General features: G+C 42.1%; 1 protein-coding gene across 6 annotated transcripts in view; it reads right to left on the bottom strand.

The window, feature by feature from the left end:
• The window catches only part of syne1a (spectrin repeat containing, nuclear envelope 1a), a 168,153-nt gene that overhangs the window by 110,318 nt on the left and 42,991 nt on the right, over positions 1-14,844 (bottom strand). For all 6 annotated transcript variants that reach the window (XM_030047379.1, XM_030047381.1, XM_030047382.1 and 3 more), the window contains exons 25-44: positions 14,378-14,586; positions 14,148-14,256; positions 13,864-14,028; positions 13,407-13,574; positions 12,609-12,773; positions 11,469-11,609; positions 11,206-11,366; positions 10,021-10,177; positions 9,376-9,603; positions 9,144-9,242; positions 8,065-8,252; positions 6,427-6,550; positions 5,925-6,091; positions 5,595-5,748; positions 4,024-4,679; positions 3,476-3,655; positions 2,733-2,886; positions 1,842-2,000; positions 852-1,034; positions 656-757 (exon numbers count right to left, since the gene is read on the bottom strand). In XM_030047379.1, coding sequence (XP_029903239.1) covers positions 656-757; positions 852-1,034; positions 1,842-2,000; positions 2,733-2,886; positions 3,476-3,655; positions 4,024-4,679; positions 5,595-5,748; positions 5,925-6,091; positions 6,427-6,550; positions 8,065-8,252; positions 9,144-9,242; positions 9,376-9,603; positions 10,021-10,177; positions 11,206-11,366; positions 11,469-11,609; positions 12,609-12,773; positions 13,407-13,574; positions 13,864-14,028; positions 14,148-14,256; positions 14,378-14,586 — 3,669 coding nt within the window. The remainder of the gene's footprint in view (positions 1-655; positions 758-851; positions 1,035-1,841; positions 2,001-2,732; positions 2,887-3,475; positions 3,656-4,023; positions 4,680-5,594; positions 5,749-5,924; positions 6,092-6,426; positions 6,551-8,064; positions 8,253-9,143; positions 9,243-9,375; positions 9,604-10,020; positions 10,178-11,205; positions 11,367-11,468; positions 11,610-12,608; positions 12,774-13,406; positions 13,575-13,863; positions 14,029-14,147; positions 14,257-14,377; positions 14,587-14,844) is intronic.

Raw genomic sequence — 14,844 nt, 5'->3', positions numbered from 1 at the left:
AGAAAAACCACTCAGGCATCACTTCTCCATCTAAAAGAGAGAGACACAAAAGCGAGGGGGCATGGCAACATTTCCCATAATATGGTGTTGCCTTTGCTTACCTGCCTTAAGGACAGGTGGGTTACAATTTTCATTTCCATTTTACTGGATTTAAATGCTTGAAAGCCAGCCTAACACAGATGCAAGAAATCTGATTCAGCAACGCTGATGTAACATTTAAATATATATTTTTTAATAATTCCAAATTCAAAATAATTCTTATAATTTTTGTTCAGGTTTTTGGTGATTTTTTGTACTAATTTTCTGATGGGTTTTGTTTGTTTGTTTTTTATTTCCTAATTTTCAGATAATTGTGTTTTTTTACTGCTATAATAATTTTAATTAAACATTTGTTAATTCAAAGCAAGGTTTGTGTTGGCATTTCTACAACAGTGACACTGCAATTTTTTATTTTACTACGAATGAATATCAACCCCTAAGTACCAATTATTGGTGTCCTGGATGACTGATAATCTGTATCAGTATCAGCCGTGAAAAATCAATATGGGTTAGTTATTATTACCAGTAGCAGCAGTAGTGGTACCATTGCTAACAATACTGGGAAAGCTATTATTTATTTGCTATTCTCTTTCTTTGCACACCCCCAAATATTTACCTGCAGTTGTACTGGAGTCTCCTGGAGCTTGGCGAGCTCTTTCAGTTCTGTCACTCTCTCCTGCAGGGCGTCCAGCTTCTGGTCTCTCTTCTCCGCTTCAACCTGTTGTTCAGAGTGCAGGGCGTTTCAACCACACCTGATCCACTAAGCTCTGAATATTACAGCGCTGACATCATCCGTACACTCGTGGTCTAACCTGAAAGGTGGCGAGGTGTGCCTCCGTCTTCTGCCTGTCACTGAGATTGGTGACACTGTCAGTGAGGTCAGCGATGGAGGTGGCGGTCCACTGGTCAATGTCCTGTTCCATGGTTTTGAGGTCATCCCATAGGGCCACACAGTAGCCCAGTCTCTCTGTGTTGGTTTGTATTCTCTCTGAAACCTGAAGCAACAAAAACCAGCGGTCCGTCAAGACTGTATGACATAGAACATCTACATCATCTGGAGAAGTGGGATTATCTCTCTCTCTCTCTTTCTCTGTGTGACAAAGGACTGTATTGCCTTTCTGGGAGAAGCAGGGAAAGGGAGACTTAATTGGTTTGACAGATGCAGAGATGAGAAGTGAGAGACAGACAGGAAAGCAGATAACATGTCTAGACTTGTTTATATTTCTGTCTCATTTGTGACAGCTGAGCAGCCAGCTGAATCCCACAAGGGGTGAAAGCAGAAAAAAAAAAAAAATGTGGCAGAAAAATACAGACATGAGTAAATATATTCAAAAATACACCAAATGTTTGGTACTTTACAATTGTGCATTTTATAATTGATTATTGAAAATTTTCTCTTATTAATTCATACTCATAATCCTCATAATCCTTAGCGTATCCCACCTTCAGACTCAGGTAACGCACTACTAGCATTTGTTTCAACCTGCATGGAACTCAAGATGGCTCCAGATGGAGGTTTAAATATCAGTACAATTCAGCTTATGTCAGATAATAATTGTCAACCAAACAAAAGTCGACTAAACTGACTAACTGATAAATACTTTCCTACAGTGTGATTGTACAAAATCACCATTTGTGTAAATATAGTTGCTATCAAACACAAATAGTGTTTTGCCATTCTGCCTGAAGCACAACAAAAGTAGAATAAAAAAAAAAAACATGTAAAATCTATTTTTCGGCAAATACTGTTTAACCTAGGTTGATAAACTATCTACTAATTTCAGCTGGGTGGCATCCATCACCTCCAGCCACTGGTCTCTGAGTATCTCCATGTCCCGCTGGATGGACTGTGTGTCGCAGTCCGGAACCTTCTCCAGCTCTCTCTGCAGGTCCTCCGCTGTGCTGATGAGCTGGTCCATGTCCTCCTGTTTATCTCTGAGCTCAGCTTGCACAGCCTCATGCTAGAAGCACAGAGGAAAATGGAGATGCAATGATGACAAACTGCCACTAGATGGAGAAACACAATCTGGCAGGGAATTCTAGCTCAATGCCAAAGAGTGATTCTATTTCTGAAAGTTGCAGTGAAGTCAATTGACCGACATACAAATACTATCTTGCATATCACTGTCTGAAAAATGCAAATCAGTAACTACATAATCAGACAGAAGGCCTTCAATCCACTGAGGTTTTTACAACCAGAAATCAAGAGATTATGTGATGCTCCACAGTGCTCGCTGGTGGAAAGCCAAGGCCAAAATATATTGGAGATTTGTGTGTGTGTGTGTGTGTGTATGTGTGTATTTGTAGCCCTGTTCATCAACAAGCAAATGGATTAGAGGCTTTTTAACTTTTTCACAAGGTGTGCCTTGGATTTGATTTGCTTCCTTCCCACACTACACAGCACCCTGCTCTTCCCTTTGTTCTTGTTATTAGCTCAGTGATTTAGCATGATCCAAGGTTAACTTAACTATGGAGACGTATCTGACAAGAGTGTCCTGGTTCTTTTAATTAATGGGCTATGGTACGTGTGATGTACAGTGTAGGCATAAACAATGGGTTCAAATACAAATACATTTCTCTTTCCTATATTTCTTGTCTAATTCCATTCTACAATGTCGAAAAAAGCAAACAAGTGCTGCAATAAATAATTTCCTTAAAAAAAAATCAAACAAACAAATAGAAAAAGTTCTGACCCGTGCAAAAGTCCTCTTGGCCTCCTCGGGGTTCTGGTTATGATCGGGCAGAATGTGAGCGACAGCCTGGGCATTTTCCACAGCAGTGCTGAGAATTACCTTCAGGTTGTGGAACTGACGGAGAAGATCGACCAAAACTCCACTGTGCTCCTGACTACATGAGGATGAACAGAAAAAGACAAAAGGCACTACTTTTTGACTGTGGGTGTTAGATGGTACTGTATACATAGAATAGATTGGATGAATAGCAATAAACTGATAGAACTCTTCCAATTGTAGAAGAATTCTGTGGTGCATTTCAACAGGGCAAAGGCCTCAATGAAATCTTAACTGAATAGCCATGTGATATTAAAGGCTTTTAAAACTGATCTCCCTCTTGAGTGTCTTAGTATTCTTCTACAATTCTAAATCAGGATCCCCAAACTGAAGATCACCAGAGGGACACACTTTTTCACACCTGAGCAGCACTCCGTGCATATTGTTTTTTGGAAAAAAGTGGTAAAACTCATTGAAATGTTTTGTGATTAAATGTTTCTGCTGTTTTTCATAAGAGACAGAAAAAGGAGTTGACATTCTGCTAAAATATATGGCATGAAAAAAAAAAATAAGGAAAATGGCTTGACCTTGCCTCCCATAAATAATGCCTGTCTGAGTTAATAAAAAGAGAACTTGACAAGAAACTCCAAGCAATTTGCGAAGAATTATGAGTAAGACATGTTAGTCAAATTTTCTCCCTCGCTCACCCATTGGTGATGAGCATCCTGATGTTCTCCCAGGCTGTCTTCACTAGGGTCACCTCCCTCCTCGCCTCCCCAGCCAGCTCGCTGTCTCTCTGGGCCAGCTGGCTTCCCCTCTCCTCTAGCCACTGCAGGGAGTGCTGCAGCGACTGGAGCTCATCCTCCAGCTGGACAAAGAAACGCAGCCTGTGGGGAAAAAGGTGCAGAGGAACACAATGAGGATTAGTAATCCAGTTCCAACACAATACAACTCATTTTTCAGAGAATCACATTTAAATTTGCAATCAAAATGTATTCACCAATCTATGTTTGGGGTTCACATGTTCTTGAGGAGTCTGACACGCTATAGAAATTTACATGAAAAGCTCTGAGGATAAATTGCCAATTGATTGAAATATGCCTTCAATAAAGCATTATTGGGCAAATGGGATTTCAACTGGGGTGTCATAGTGTAATTTTACAAAACATGTCTATAGGTGAGCCTGCATGTTAATATTTCATAATTTAGTCAGATCTGGCAATTAATCCAAATGGCCTGATAACTGTGTACATACCTGCTTTGAAAGGCCTGTATGGAGCTCTCCTTCGTCCCTTCTTGCCTTGCTTCCTCCTCTAACGTCTTCAAACTTTTCATCACCTCCTCTCTCCTCTCCCTGAAGGAGCTCCACAGGGCACCTAAAGCCTCTGCTTCACTTTGCCTCCACCCCAGAGCCCTCTGTACCCCCTCCAGAGCCATCATGAGGGCCACAGCCTGTCCCCTGCAGGACGTTCTCCCCTGGGGCTGGCCCATGTCTGTGGAGCCCTTCCTCTCCGCCCCACACAGGTGGAGATGTGCCTTGCTCAGCCGCCCATCTAACCCCACTGCCTGAGCCTCCAGCCGGGCCACGTCCCCAGCAACTTCCCCTACTCCACGGTGCAGCTCTTCGGCCTTGGAGCGGTCCCAACTGCCCCTGCCCTCCACGGCCTCATGGAGGCGCTGTACGGCTTTAGCTGCTGCTCCATGTTTCTCAAGGAAACCCCCCAGCTCATCCAGGCACTCCCCACGGAGGAGCAACAGGCGCCGTGATTCACTGAGGGGCTGAAGGCAATCCTCCCGCCGGTCCTGGAGCTGCTGCTGGGCCTCTGTGGTGGAGGAGGGGAAGAGGGAGGACTCTCTGTGTTGGAGGGTCTCTCGCAGAGATGCATGCTCCTCTAGGTTTGCTTCATGCTCCTGAGAGAAAACAGTTCAATTTCATGAGTAAATGTAAGAATCAGTTCACCCAAAATGAAACAAGAGATATTTTCCCACTTATCCCTAGCACAATCAACCATCCAAATAGTTTCTGTGTAGCAAAGAGTTGTGTTGGGAACTATTTCCTACCGAAGAACACCAGCACAACTCTGATTCATACTCGCTGGTAATTTAAAGGTGTTCTTCAGCAGGAATAATTCCCAACAAAATACTGTGTCCCCAAGGGCTGTAGATTTGGTAAGAGCTGTTGCTGTTGAATTTTTCACATGTAAATTTTTGATTGTGTAACCTCCACAGACAAATATCCATTCAGCCCCATTTTACTGAGGTGAGGAGTGACAGGGGAGGCAGCAGAAGACTGGAAACCTCTCCAAATCACACAGAAACAATCTGGGTGCACAGAGCGGGAAAAGCACTGTTCCTTTAAATAAGCTTCAGTAGTAATCAATATAGATTGATATCTTGTTAAAGTACTCTTCCTTCATAAAACACTCATAAGATAAATGCCAAACAAAACACATTTAGTTTATTGACTTTTGCCGATAGGAAGAATATTTTGCTCTTTTAGATCAAGGATGTTGCTCCAAAAAAGAAGCTGTGGCACAATCTTTTAATGGAGCGTATTACCAACCATTTCATGTATGTTTCATTCTTCAGTGGGCGCTCTTTATAAAGTTTGGGATCCTTAATTACAATATATTGGACCTTTGTTGTCATCTTCCTTATTACAAGGGCTTCCTAAACTGGCTTGGCCTATCTCTGCACCTCTTGTCATGTCACCTCTGTCATGTCATGTCTGAGCTGTTTCGTTCTGTGTTGTATATAAAAAAAATAATAAATACATCCTTAAAAAACGTTCATGAAGGAAATTACGACTGACAGAAAATCACTCACTCTGAGTTTCGCAACTGCAGCCTCAAGGTTGGCAATATCGACCTGAGAAGTTCGTCTGAGACCCGACAGGAAGTTCTCACTCCACTGGGTCAGGTTCAGCAGGGCCTGGTCAAACAGCTCCAGCTGAGACAGATGAGACTGCAGCAGCTCAAGCCTACAGAGGTGAGAGAGATAATGTGGAGGAAGAAAGAAACAGGTGTCACTGTTTAGATAGGCATGCATTTGAACAAAACTAACAACTACAAAAAAAACAAGGCAAACCAATCCTTTCTTGAAGAAAAAAACAATTTAAAAAAAAATCTGTAAAATCACTTAAGATGAGACTGTTACCTGTGTGCTATGCTGCCTTTCAATGAAGAGCATCTTTCCTGTAGTTGTGTGAGGTCATCGCTGAGCTCTTGGATGCATGTTTCGGGTGCTGTGGGGTACAAACAAAGTCCCACACGCACTAAATCCTGGAGGAGAGCCTCATGGGATGGTGCCTCTTTCTGCATTTCCTGTAGAGGCGAATAAAGAGTTTTTGAGTGTGAAATGTATTTGATTGCACATATTCAAATGCTAAAACCAATTAAGAACAATAAAACATAACATATTCTAAAATAACTGAGAAAAGAAAGAAAAGAAAGAAAATAAGAAGACAAAAAGTATCTTCAAAAGAGCAAATTGAAAAACATCAGAATTAGCACACAAAATGTGGAACTGGATAAAAGAAACCAAGAGACAACACAATTCAAGCATAACAAATATCTGTCTTAAAACAGCATCTCCCTATTTGTGTATCATTAGAAAAGATTGACAAGAAACAAGTAAAAAAAGGAATAAATAAATGCACCTGCACATTTAGTAGCTCATTCCTTAGCTTTGCTTTGTCTGCAGGGAGAAGGTTCATGTCTGGACAGCAAACAGACTCACACCTGTCCAGCCAGCTCTTGACAGAGGAGCTCTCCTTTTCAAATCTGGAAATAAAAAGAAAGCAACTCAAAAAAAGAAAAGCAAGTAGTCAAATCACAGGCAATTTACAACATATATCCCATATTTGACAGAATGAGCACTGACTGAACTGATTGATACTAGTGAGAACCTATTATTTTAAAATGCACACACAAATACACACAGCTATCTGACCATGACTTAGTATCAGTGACAGGGTCATAATAGGCCAGCCATATCTCTCCTGAGCACTCAGTGCTGTATATAATCCCTCATACATACACCTGCAGGGAAAGAGATGAGGTTGACTATATGGGAGCACACAATCAGACACACACACACACACACACACACATACAAGAACCTGGTATAGCTGAAGTATAGTGGTAGAAGTATAACCCATTTAATTTAATGTGGAGTCACTCTGGCTCGGTCGGACTGAAGATTTAGCACACCTTCACAAACAACATGCAACCACATCATTATTTTTTCTTTCCAATCACCTCAGTAAAAGTCTACTGGGGGAACAAAAAGAATGAAAACCATAGCATTACAACAGAAATGCAGTGGCTGCCTGGAGGACAGAAAGAGGCAGAGACTAGGTCCTGTTCCTCTGCATTACAAAGAGATAAGGGAATGGTTCAAGGAACAGAGGAGGAAATCAGAATTCAGGATAAAGAAACAGCTGATGTGGTGCAGGTTAAACAGCAGGACAGGGAAAAGCAATGTCTCTAACACGATGATCAGAGGGATGTGGCCTATTACAGTGGACAGTGTGAACAGGAACACAAAAAAAACACAAGGAGCAAAACTGCAAAACAATTTTGCGGTGGTGCAGTTGTATGTCAGAGCAAAAACCTTTACAAAAACAGATAATCTCGTTTCCAAAAGGCTTTAGGTGCAGGTGTATTGGAAGTAGTGTCATACCAAACTGCAGGGAGCAAAGTAAGCAGAGGGAGGGGTGTTATTCCCTGAGTTTGACATGACACACACATCTGAAGTGGTGGAAAAAAGAAAAAAGAAAAAAATCACACCTCTGGGTATTAGAGAGACACAGGACCGACACAGAGAGGGGCCTTCAACCCAGCAGGGCAATTGACATCACAGCAAAAAGCTAAGAACCGGAGCAGCTGGTAATACTTTCTGGTTGAAATCCTACATAAGCTCCTGCTGACAAAACAGAGCCCCTTTTCACACGATAAGAGAGACAATTTTCCTCCTATCTTCTATGACTTCCACTGTGATCCTGTTCACAGGTCTCACTATCATCCAGATGATAGAGTCTCAAGAGTTGGGCAGCGGGACTCCAGTCTGGATATCCAACGTGGTTAAACATTCAGCCGATTGCTGAGTAAGGCTGGAACAGTAAGCTTCATATGCTGTAGCTGGTGAAACACTAGCAGGATGTAATCAGCATCAACTACAGTTCTGTGTGTTTCAGTCTGAGATCTGTCACTTCTTTTCCAACCAAATATGCATGTTCAGGCTTTGTTTCTCATCAGGTAGTCAAATTTTCCAAATATTTTGCTGTTCACAGTACCTTTGCCATAGAGCTAGAAGGTTCTCCAGTGTGGTTTGCTTTTCTGTGGCCTTTTCCATGCATTCTCCCTGCTGCTTCTGGAGGTTGGCCACCTCTTCCTCCAGCTGGCTCCCCTCTCCAAGCCTCTTCACGGCTGAGCATAAACCCATCAGTCGGGGCTTCAGCTGCTCCACGGCCTGGCAGATCTCCTGGAGAAACCGGGAACATACATACACATATTTGTAACCTACAGCACCAAAGAGTAACTTTAACTGAATTACAGAAATATAAGCATGGCACCTACAATAAATTAACATGAAAAAGCAACATGGAGCTAGATGAAAATCTCTTGTTACTAGACCATAATATTATTGTTCAAACCTGACAGAACATGACTTGAGCAGAATGGATGGGCTTTCAATGATGGATTTAACATTTTGTTAGCAATTTCAGCCTTTATTTAATTTTGCAAAATAGTATATTCCTCAAATTCTTTGGGTTTTGGTTACAGTGACCTACAAACTATCAGTCCCATAGCAGTCCCTATTTATACCCAAATCTAGCAAGTGAAGAAGACTGGATCAGATAGACTTGAGTTGCCTTGGACAGAAAATTCCCACTAGAAAGCCCAGGATGAAACATGTACTAAAAACTAGAGGCTATACCCCAAAACAACCTGAATCTGGTTCAGCAGTTTGGCCAGTCAGCGGGGGACTGTATGAAGCATGGCTGCCCCCAAATAATTAGATCATCCAGCCATTCTAATCCGCAAACAGTGCAAAGCATCCTCTTGTACTATTGGCTAACTTTAGCACTATTGTTATCATGTTCACAAGCTGAAAGTTTTGCCTGATGGTAGCAGTGAGGAAAGATCACAGTGTCACCAAAATCAATGTACTTTCTCTATTTTTGTGCAAATTTGAAAGAATCAACCTGTCGTTTACTACTATAAAAAAAACAAAAAAAAAACATCTTGGCAGCTTTTGGCTTTAGTCAGGTTTGGCTTAAAAAAATCTCTTCAGAGTTCTTGGGTTTTATTAAAGTCTACTTCAGATTTTCAACCCATGTAGTCGCATAAAGCCAAACTGCTGACTTCTTACCATGTGCTCCTGGAGGCTTCTGTAGGTCTCAGATGACGATATGCAGTATGCAATTGGACAGTCCAGCTTCTCATAAAGGTCATTCATTGTCTTCTTCACCTGATGATGACAAAAACTTTGATGTCAGGTATTAAAATATTGACACTTCCACACCAAATATTCTTGAGGTGAAGCGTAAACAATCTTCTCTTACTAGAAAAACAGAAGTAAAATATCGTGGGTTGCTGTGTACCTGTTCCAGATTGTCATTGTATCTCTGCCTGTACGAAGCGCTCTGGTTGAGCTGCCCTCCCAGCTGCTCCACTCTCTCCCTCAGCTCTTCCCAGCAACGCCCCATCTGGGCCAGTCGTGCCCTGATCCGCCCAGCCTCCCCAGGAGTCACAAACTCCGACAGGGCTTCGCAGTCCGACTCCATTCGGGGCAAGACCGCCCTTTTCTCCCCTAAACTTGCTCCCACCGCCTAGAGGAATGCAACGGGGCAGAAATGACAGTGAAACAAAGTAAAGGATGCAGGCATGATTTGGGAGAGACAGAGTGAACAAGACAAAGGATAAGCAAAGATGAGAAGAGAGAAAGTAGGAGAATAAGAGTTGATAACACACTGAGAAGTCCTTCAAGCCAATAAGACCTTCTGTATCTTAGTCCTCTTTCTATATCTCAGTCTTGGTGCTGCACTGACCTAATTTCCCGAAGGGGGTTAAATGAATTTTTCATCTTATTTCATTTTTATTCATAATAACCGTCAGATCAGACAGCCTTTTGACACTTACTCATTTCACTTGAAGCTACTTTCAACAAGTACAGTTCATGTGACTGACCGACTGACTGAGAAAGATACAGAATGAAAGGATATGAATGAGGGAGATATGTCATGTACCTCCACTGTGCTGATGTGCTTGTCCAGAGGAGCCAACGAGGAGGCGGTACCAATTTTCTCCAACTCTTCCTCTCTCACGCTGATCCAAGAGGAAAAGGCCTCTGATTCATTGCTGAAACGTTCCCACCTTACATACACCATCTCCAGCTGGACAACACTGGAACGAGACGTTGGGTCAGATCAGTGTTATTATACATATACGCAGGAATGGGCACATGCTGACACACACACGCACACAAGCACAAATAGTGGGTCGACCATCAGAGAATCAAAGATTATTCCTTTTTTTCCATTTAATTTTAGGCATTTGTTTTTACCACCAGGCACATGTCAAAATGTGGGAGAAAAAATGTACTTAGCATTTAAATGAACAGAAAATGTCTTAATAAAAAGGCAATAAATACAATTTTTACTGCCCAAAATGACTATAAAATGTCAATGTGGCAGTTGATAGGGTTAGTCAATGATGGCAGTGACTCAATAATTCTTCTGCCAGGTGCTGAAATTTCTGGCTTTCAGAATTCATTTTCATTTTCATTCATTTTCGATATTTTCAAGTCCCCTGAACCCCTAAAACCTTGATTTTTCCAGGGTTTTTTTTCTGTATCAGTATTTCTTGATTTCCTGTTTCTATTTTTACATTCTAAGTGTCTTTGCTGGATATTTCTGTAAATTTCAGTGGAAAGCACTTTGTGCTGCATTTTATATGTATGTAAATTTGACTGACTGATATTTATCTATATTTTTGTGTGTAAATTTCAGGCCACTGTGATTAAAGTGGACAGGGCAGGGCAGTGTGTGTGTGTGTGTGTGTGTGTGTGTGTGTGTGTGTGTGTGTGTGTGTGTGTGTGTGTGTGTATGTGTGTGTATGTGTGCATGTGTGTGTTTGGGTTGGTCTTAGGACTTAGTTGACATTGTTGCAGTTACTACTAGTTGCCGATAAAAGTTAATAAAGGTCACAGATGACTTAATGCCCTTTTAATGTGATTAGCATTTCTTATTTAACAATATGTACTGCTGGCCACAAGCCAACCTGTCTAACATAAAGGATAAAAACACTAAGAGTAAGCAGGAATTTATATTTAGGGTAGTTAGAGCTAAACTGCAGAAAATGCACCCATAAGGTGGCTAAAATTCAAAATGAAAGGATATCTATTTAAGAAAGTAGCATGTCATTGTGCATACTTCTTTTTGAGGTGGTCTTGCAGTTGTGTCACTGCCTCTCTGGTGGACTGGGCCTGCTGCAAAAGAAGAGTCTGATTCGTGGCTCCCAGCTGAATATCTACTGCCTTCTCGAGCAGGGAATCTGCTCGCGCAGCACACTCCACAACCCTCTTAAACAGCCCCTGCAAACAGGAAAGAAGCTGAAGAGTAAGCAAATTCATTGTGGATGTACATACCCACACTTGGCCATGCGCGCACACACACACACACACACACACACACACCTTGGTGTGTTCCAGCTCAGTTCTCAGGCTGTCCAGACTGTTGAAGAGGAGTTCTTTGTGCAGCTCGGTGCTGGTGCTGCTGATAAACCTCCAAGCTGTTTCTCTCTCTGCCTCAAACTCCTGCCAGGCATTCAGAGTGGCCTGGATATGATGGTGAAATAGGAGAATAATATCTGTGGGTACACTCTTATAAATTATAGATTTGCTGTGTCACATATAATCACACACACACACACACACACACACACACACACACACACACGCACACACTCATATACACATACACACACTTAGAGGGAAATTCCACTCTCAGATATTCTTACACTGTTACATATCATCACTCTATGTTCAGCGCGTTTCAAGGCTTATTTTGTGATGAATTGCTGTAATTTACCTTTTTAGTGTGGGCAGCTTCCCTCCACCTGCCTCATCTACCTCTAGCTCAGTTTGTTTTTTACTACATTTCCCTATCGGTGTGGATTTCCCTATAATGGTGAGTCGAGGGAGGCGTGTGATTCTGTGGGAATGACACCAGAACTTGATATTTACTGTTGATATTTAATGTTTTAGACATTTAGGAATTGTGCCTGCAATTACACCAAGCTGCAGCTGCACTGGATATTGTCTCTGCAGTAGATGATGTAATGTTGCCAACATTTACTGTAGCCACTTACCTGCAGGAATACAGTGAGAAAAACACCAAGCAGCAAAACAGATTCTGGGGTGCAAATGAAATGTAGGTTTTTGTGTAATTCTGGGGCAGTGAATAACCCGTTAAATATTGTCTCTATTAATAAAAAAAAATGCAAATACATCACCTATAGCTGTTTTGTAACAGTATTTGTGTGCGTTTTAGGACAGATTTTAACCTTAAATCCTTACACAGACATTTTCAGCTGAGCCATTTACATGCCAACACGTATACTGTCTGATCAATGACTAGACAGTGATAGAAGTATACATATAAATCCCAGGACAACAAACACAAACACCAGTTAACACACCACACAGCAATCAATACCTAGTTAACACCAGACATGGGCTGATCATCGATCACAGGAGGGAAATGTGTAGACAGATCAATGGCTCTCACATGAAAACATTCACACATGGACATGTGAAAAACCTGCGTGATCCTACCTGCAGGTTTTGCTCCAGTGCCCCTGATTTGCGATCCACTTCTTTGAAAGCTCCCTCCAGTTCCCGTAGTGACTGGCTAAGCCCCTCCCCCTTCTGCAGCTGGCGGCAGTGGGACACCAGAAGCTCCGCCTCCCTCCGCTCGGCATGCAGGTGCTTTAGGTGTTGCTGTAAAATAAGCACACAAGAGGAAATCGTGTCAAACCGCAAACAGACCCGTCAAAAGGTCACACTGATCGACTATTCAAGCTTTGTTTTCAAGAGGCAAGATTACAAATATGGTGGAGGTGAACATCCCAGCATGCACTGGGTGGAAGGAAGGATCCACTCTGGACAGGTTGCCAGTCCTTCAAAAATACACAATACAAATAAATGCTGGGTTTCCGCATATGAGAGGTTTCATCATTATGCAAACAAGAAACATTGTAAAGTAAAATTAGTTTTACATGTAAAATTGGAGGAGAAAAATATGTTTCCAATATGTCAAAGATCAAAAAGATAAAGTGGACTCTAATGCTTTAAGTGTAGAGGTTACAAAATGTTTAAATCCGCAATGTTTAAATGGTCATACGCACATCTGTCAGGGACGGGTGCCATCAAGAAATCACACAACTTCAAGTATCACTGCCTGCACTTGGAGACAAATTCTGTGCTCATGTCTGTATTATCACAACAGTGTTAAAAACATGTAATTCAAGTATATTAAACTTGTTCCACCTCCCACTTTCTCTTTCATTGAATAATGTTAGAATCACACAATGACACACACACACACACACACACACACACACTCACACACACCTGGTGGATGAGGTAGAGCTGCTTGGCCTCCTCCAGGTTCTCAGCGTTCAGGATCCTGCTGGTCTCCTCCTCAGCCTCCCTTCGTGCCCTGAGCACCTCCTCTAGAGCGCCGCGCACCTCCTCTCTCAGCTCCTCACACTGGAACACAGCAGAGCCCTCCTCATCCCACTGCAAGAGGGGGAAAAATGACAAATATCAGAGAGAAACGTTGTGATGCAAGAAGGAAGAGTGATAACTGACAGAATTTACCAAAGATGGAAAATTATAAAGAGGAATACTGGACAAAGAAAGATTAGGAAAGAATAGAGCAAAATAAATGAATCCTTGATCATTTTTTTCTAATTCTGTTTGGGAGATCTCAGAGTTTTGTTTGTGATTATTCTTCTGGAGGCTTTCATTAGTCTACCTTTGCATTAGAGCCTGGGCACTAATGGTTTTGGATCAAATGAGGTTTTACCTGACAGAGCGAGGAGAAGAGCGCCCTCAGGTCAGTAGAGAGTTTGGCCAGCGCTGCTCTCTGTCTCTGAATCTCCAGCTCAGAGCTAACCTCAGCAAGTGCAGCCAGACGGCTCTTCAGCCACACCACACTCTCCTCTCGGCTATTTACCGCTCCCTGCAGTGCCTGGAATATGCGATGGAATTGAAATTGAAGCACAAACTACTGGGAATGTAAGGTTAAAGAAGTTCAAATGCTTTGGACTTTGACCTTATATCTGCCAGAAAATAAAGACTCTGGCTCACTTGAACCGCAGAATCCACATCCTGCTGATGGGTGGAGTCTCTAGCCGTCTCTCTCAGGAGCCTCACCTGCCTCTTCTGAGACGACAACCAATCAGAAAGCTCACAGAACCTGAAAAGAGAAGAGAGGAAAAGAGAGGAGAAGCTCTGCAGTAATGTTGCAATAAAAACAGGTATTTGGGTCAGTACTGATGTATGGACTTGGAGAGAAATGTTTCTGTATTTATCCTCACCTCTCATTCCACTCCCTCCATTTATCAGGGTGCTGCTGCAGTTTGAGGTGGGTGCTCTCAATTAGCTCTGTGACTTCAGCTACAGCCCCCCTGGTGGAGTCGAGCACTCGGTAGGCAGGGTCATTGTCTGGCAACTTATGGCACAGATCCTCCATGTTCCTAATCCTTTTCTCACACACAGCCAGAGTTTTGCGTTCCCTGAAGAAAGTCTGTAGGTAAGAGAGAAGGAAACGATGAACTTGGATGTCAATAATCCCCATCTTAATAAATCATTTAGACTCATATTTAGCTTGAAAAAGCTTTTTTTTTTTTAAACCAAGTGAAAACAACCTGCTAGTGGGATGGGGATCCCACTGAAAGAGGATTCTGCAGTGACAGTTGTTTCAAGATTTTTTTTGTGTGAACAAGTATAAATGTGTTGCAAAAAGGCGGACTAAGACCGATAAGCCGACTGGTATCAAGAAAAT

The sequence above is a fragment of the Myripristis murdjan genome, chromosome 24 (assembly GCF_902150065.1).
Source record: "Myripristis murdjan chromosome 24, fMyrMur1.1, whole genome shotgun sequence".
Lineage (NCBI taxonomy): Eukaryota > Metazoa > Chordata > Actinopteri > Holocentriformes > Holocentridae > Myripristis > Myripristis murdjan.
This window is presented reverse-complemented; position numbering and strand designations above follow the sequence as displayed.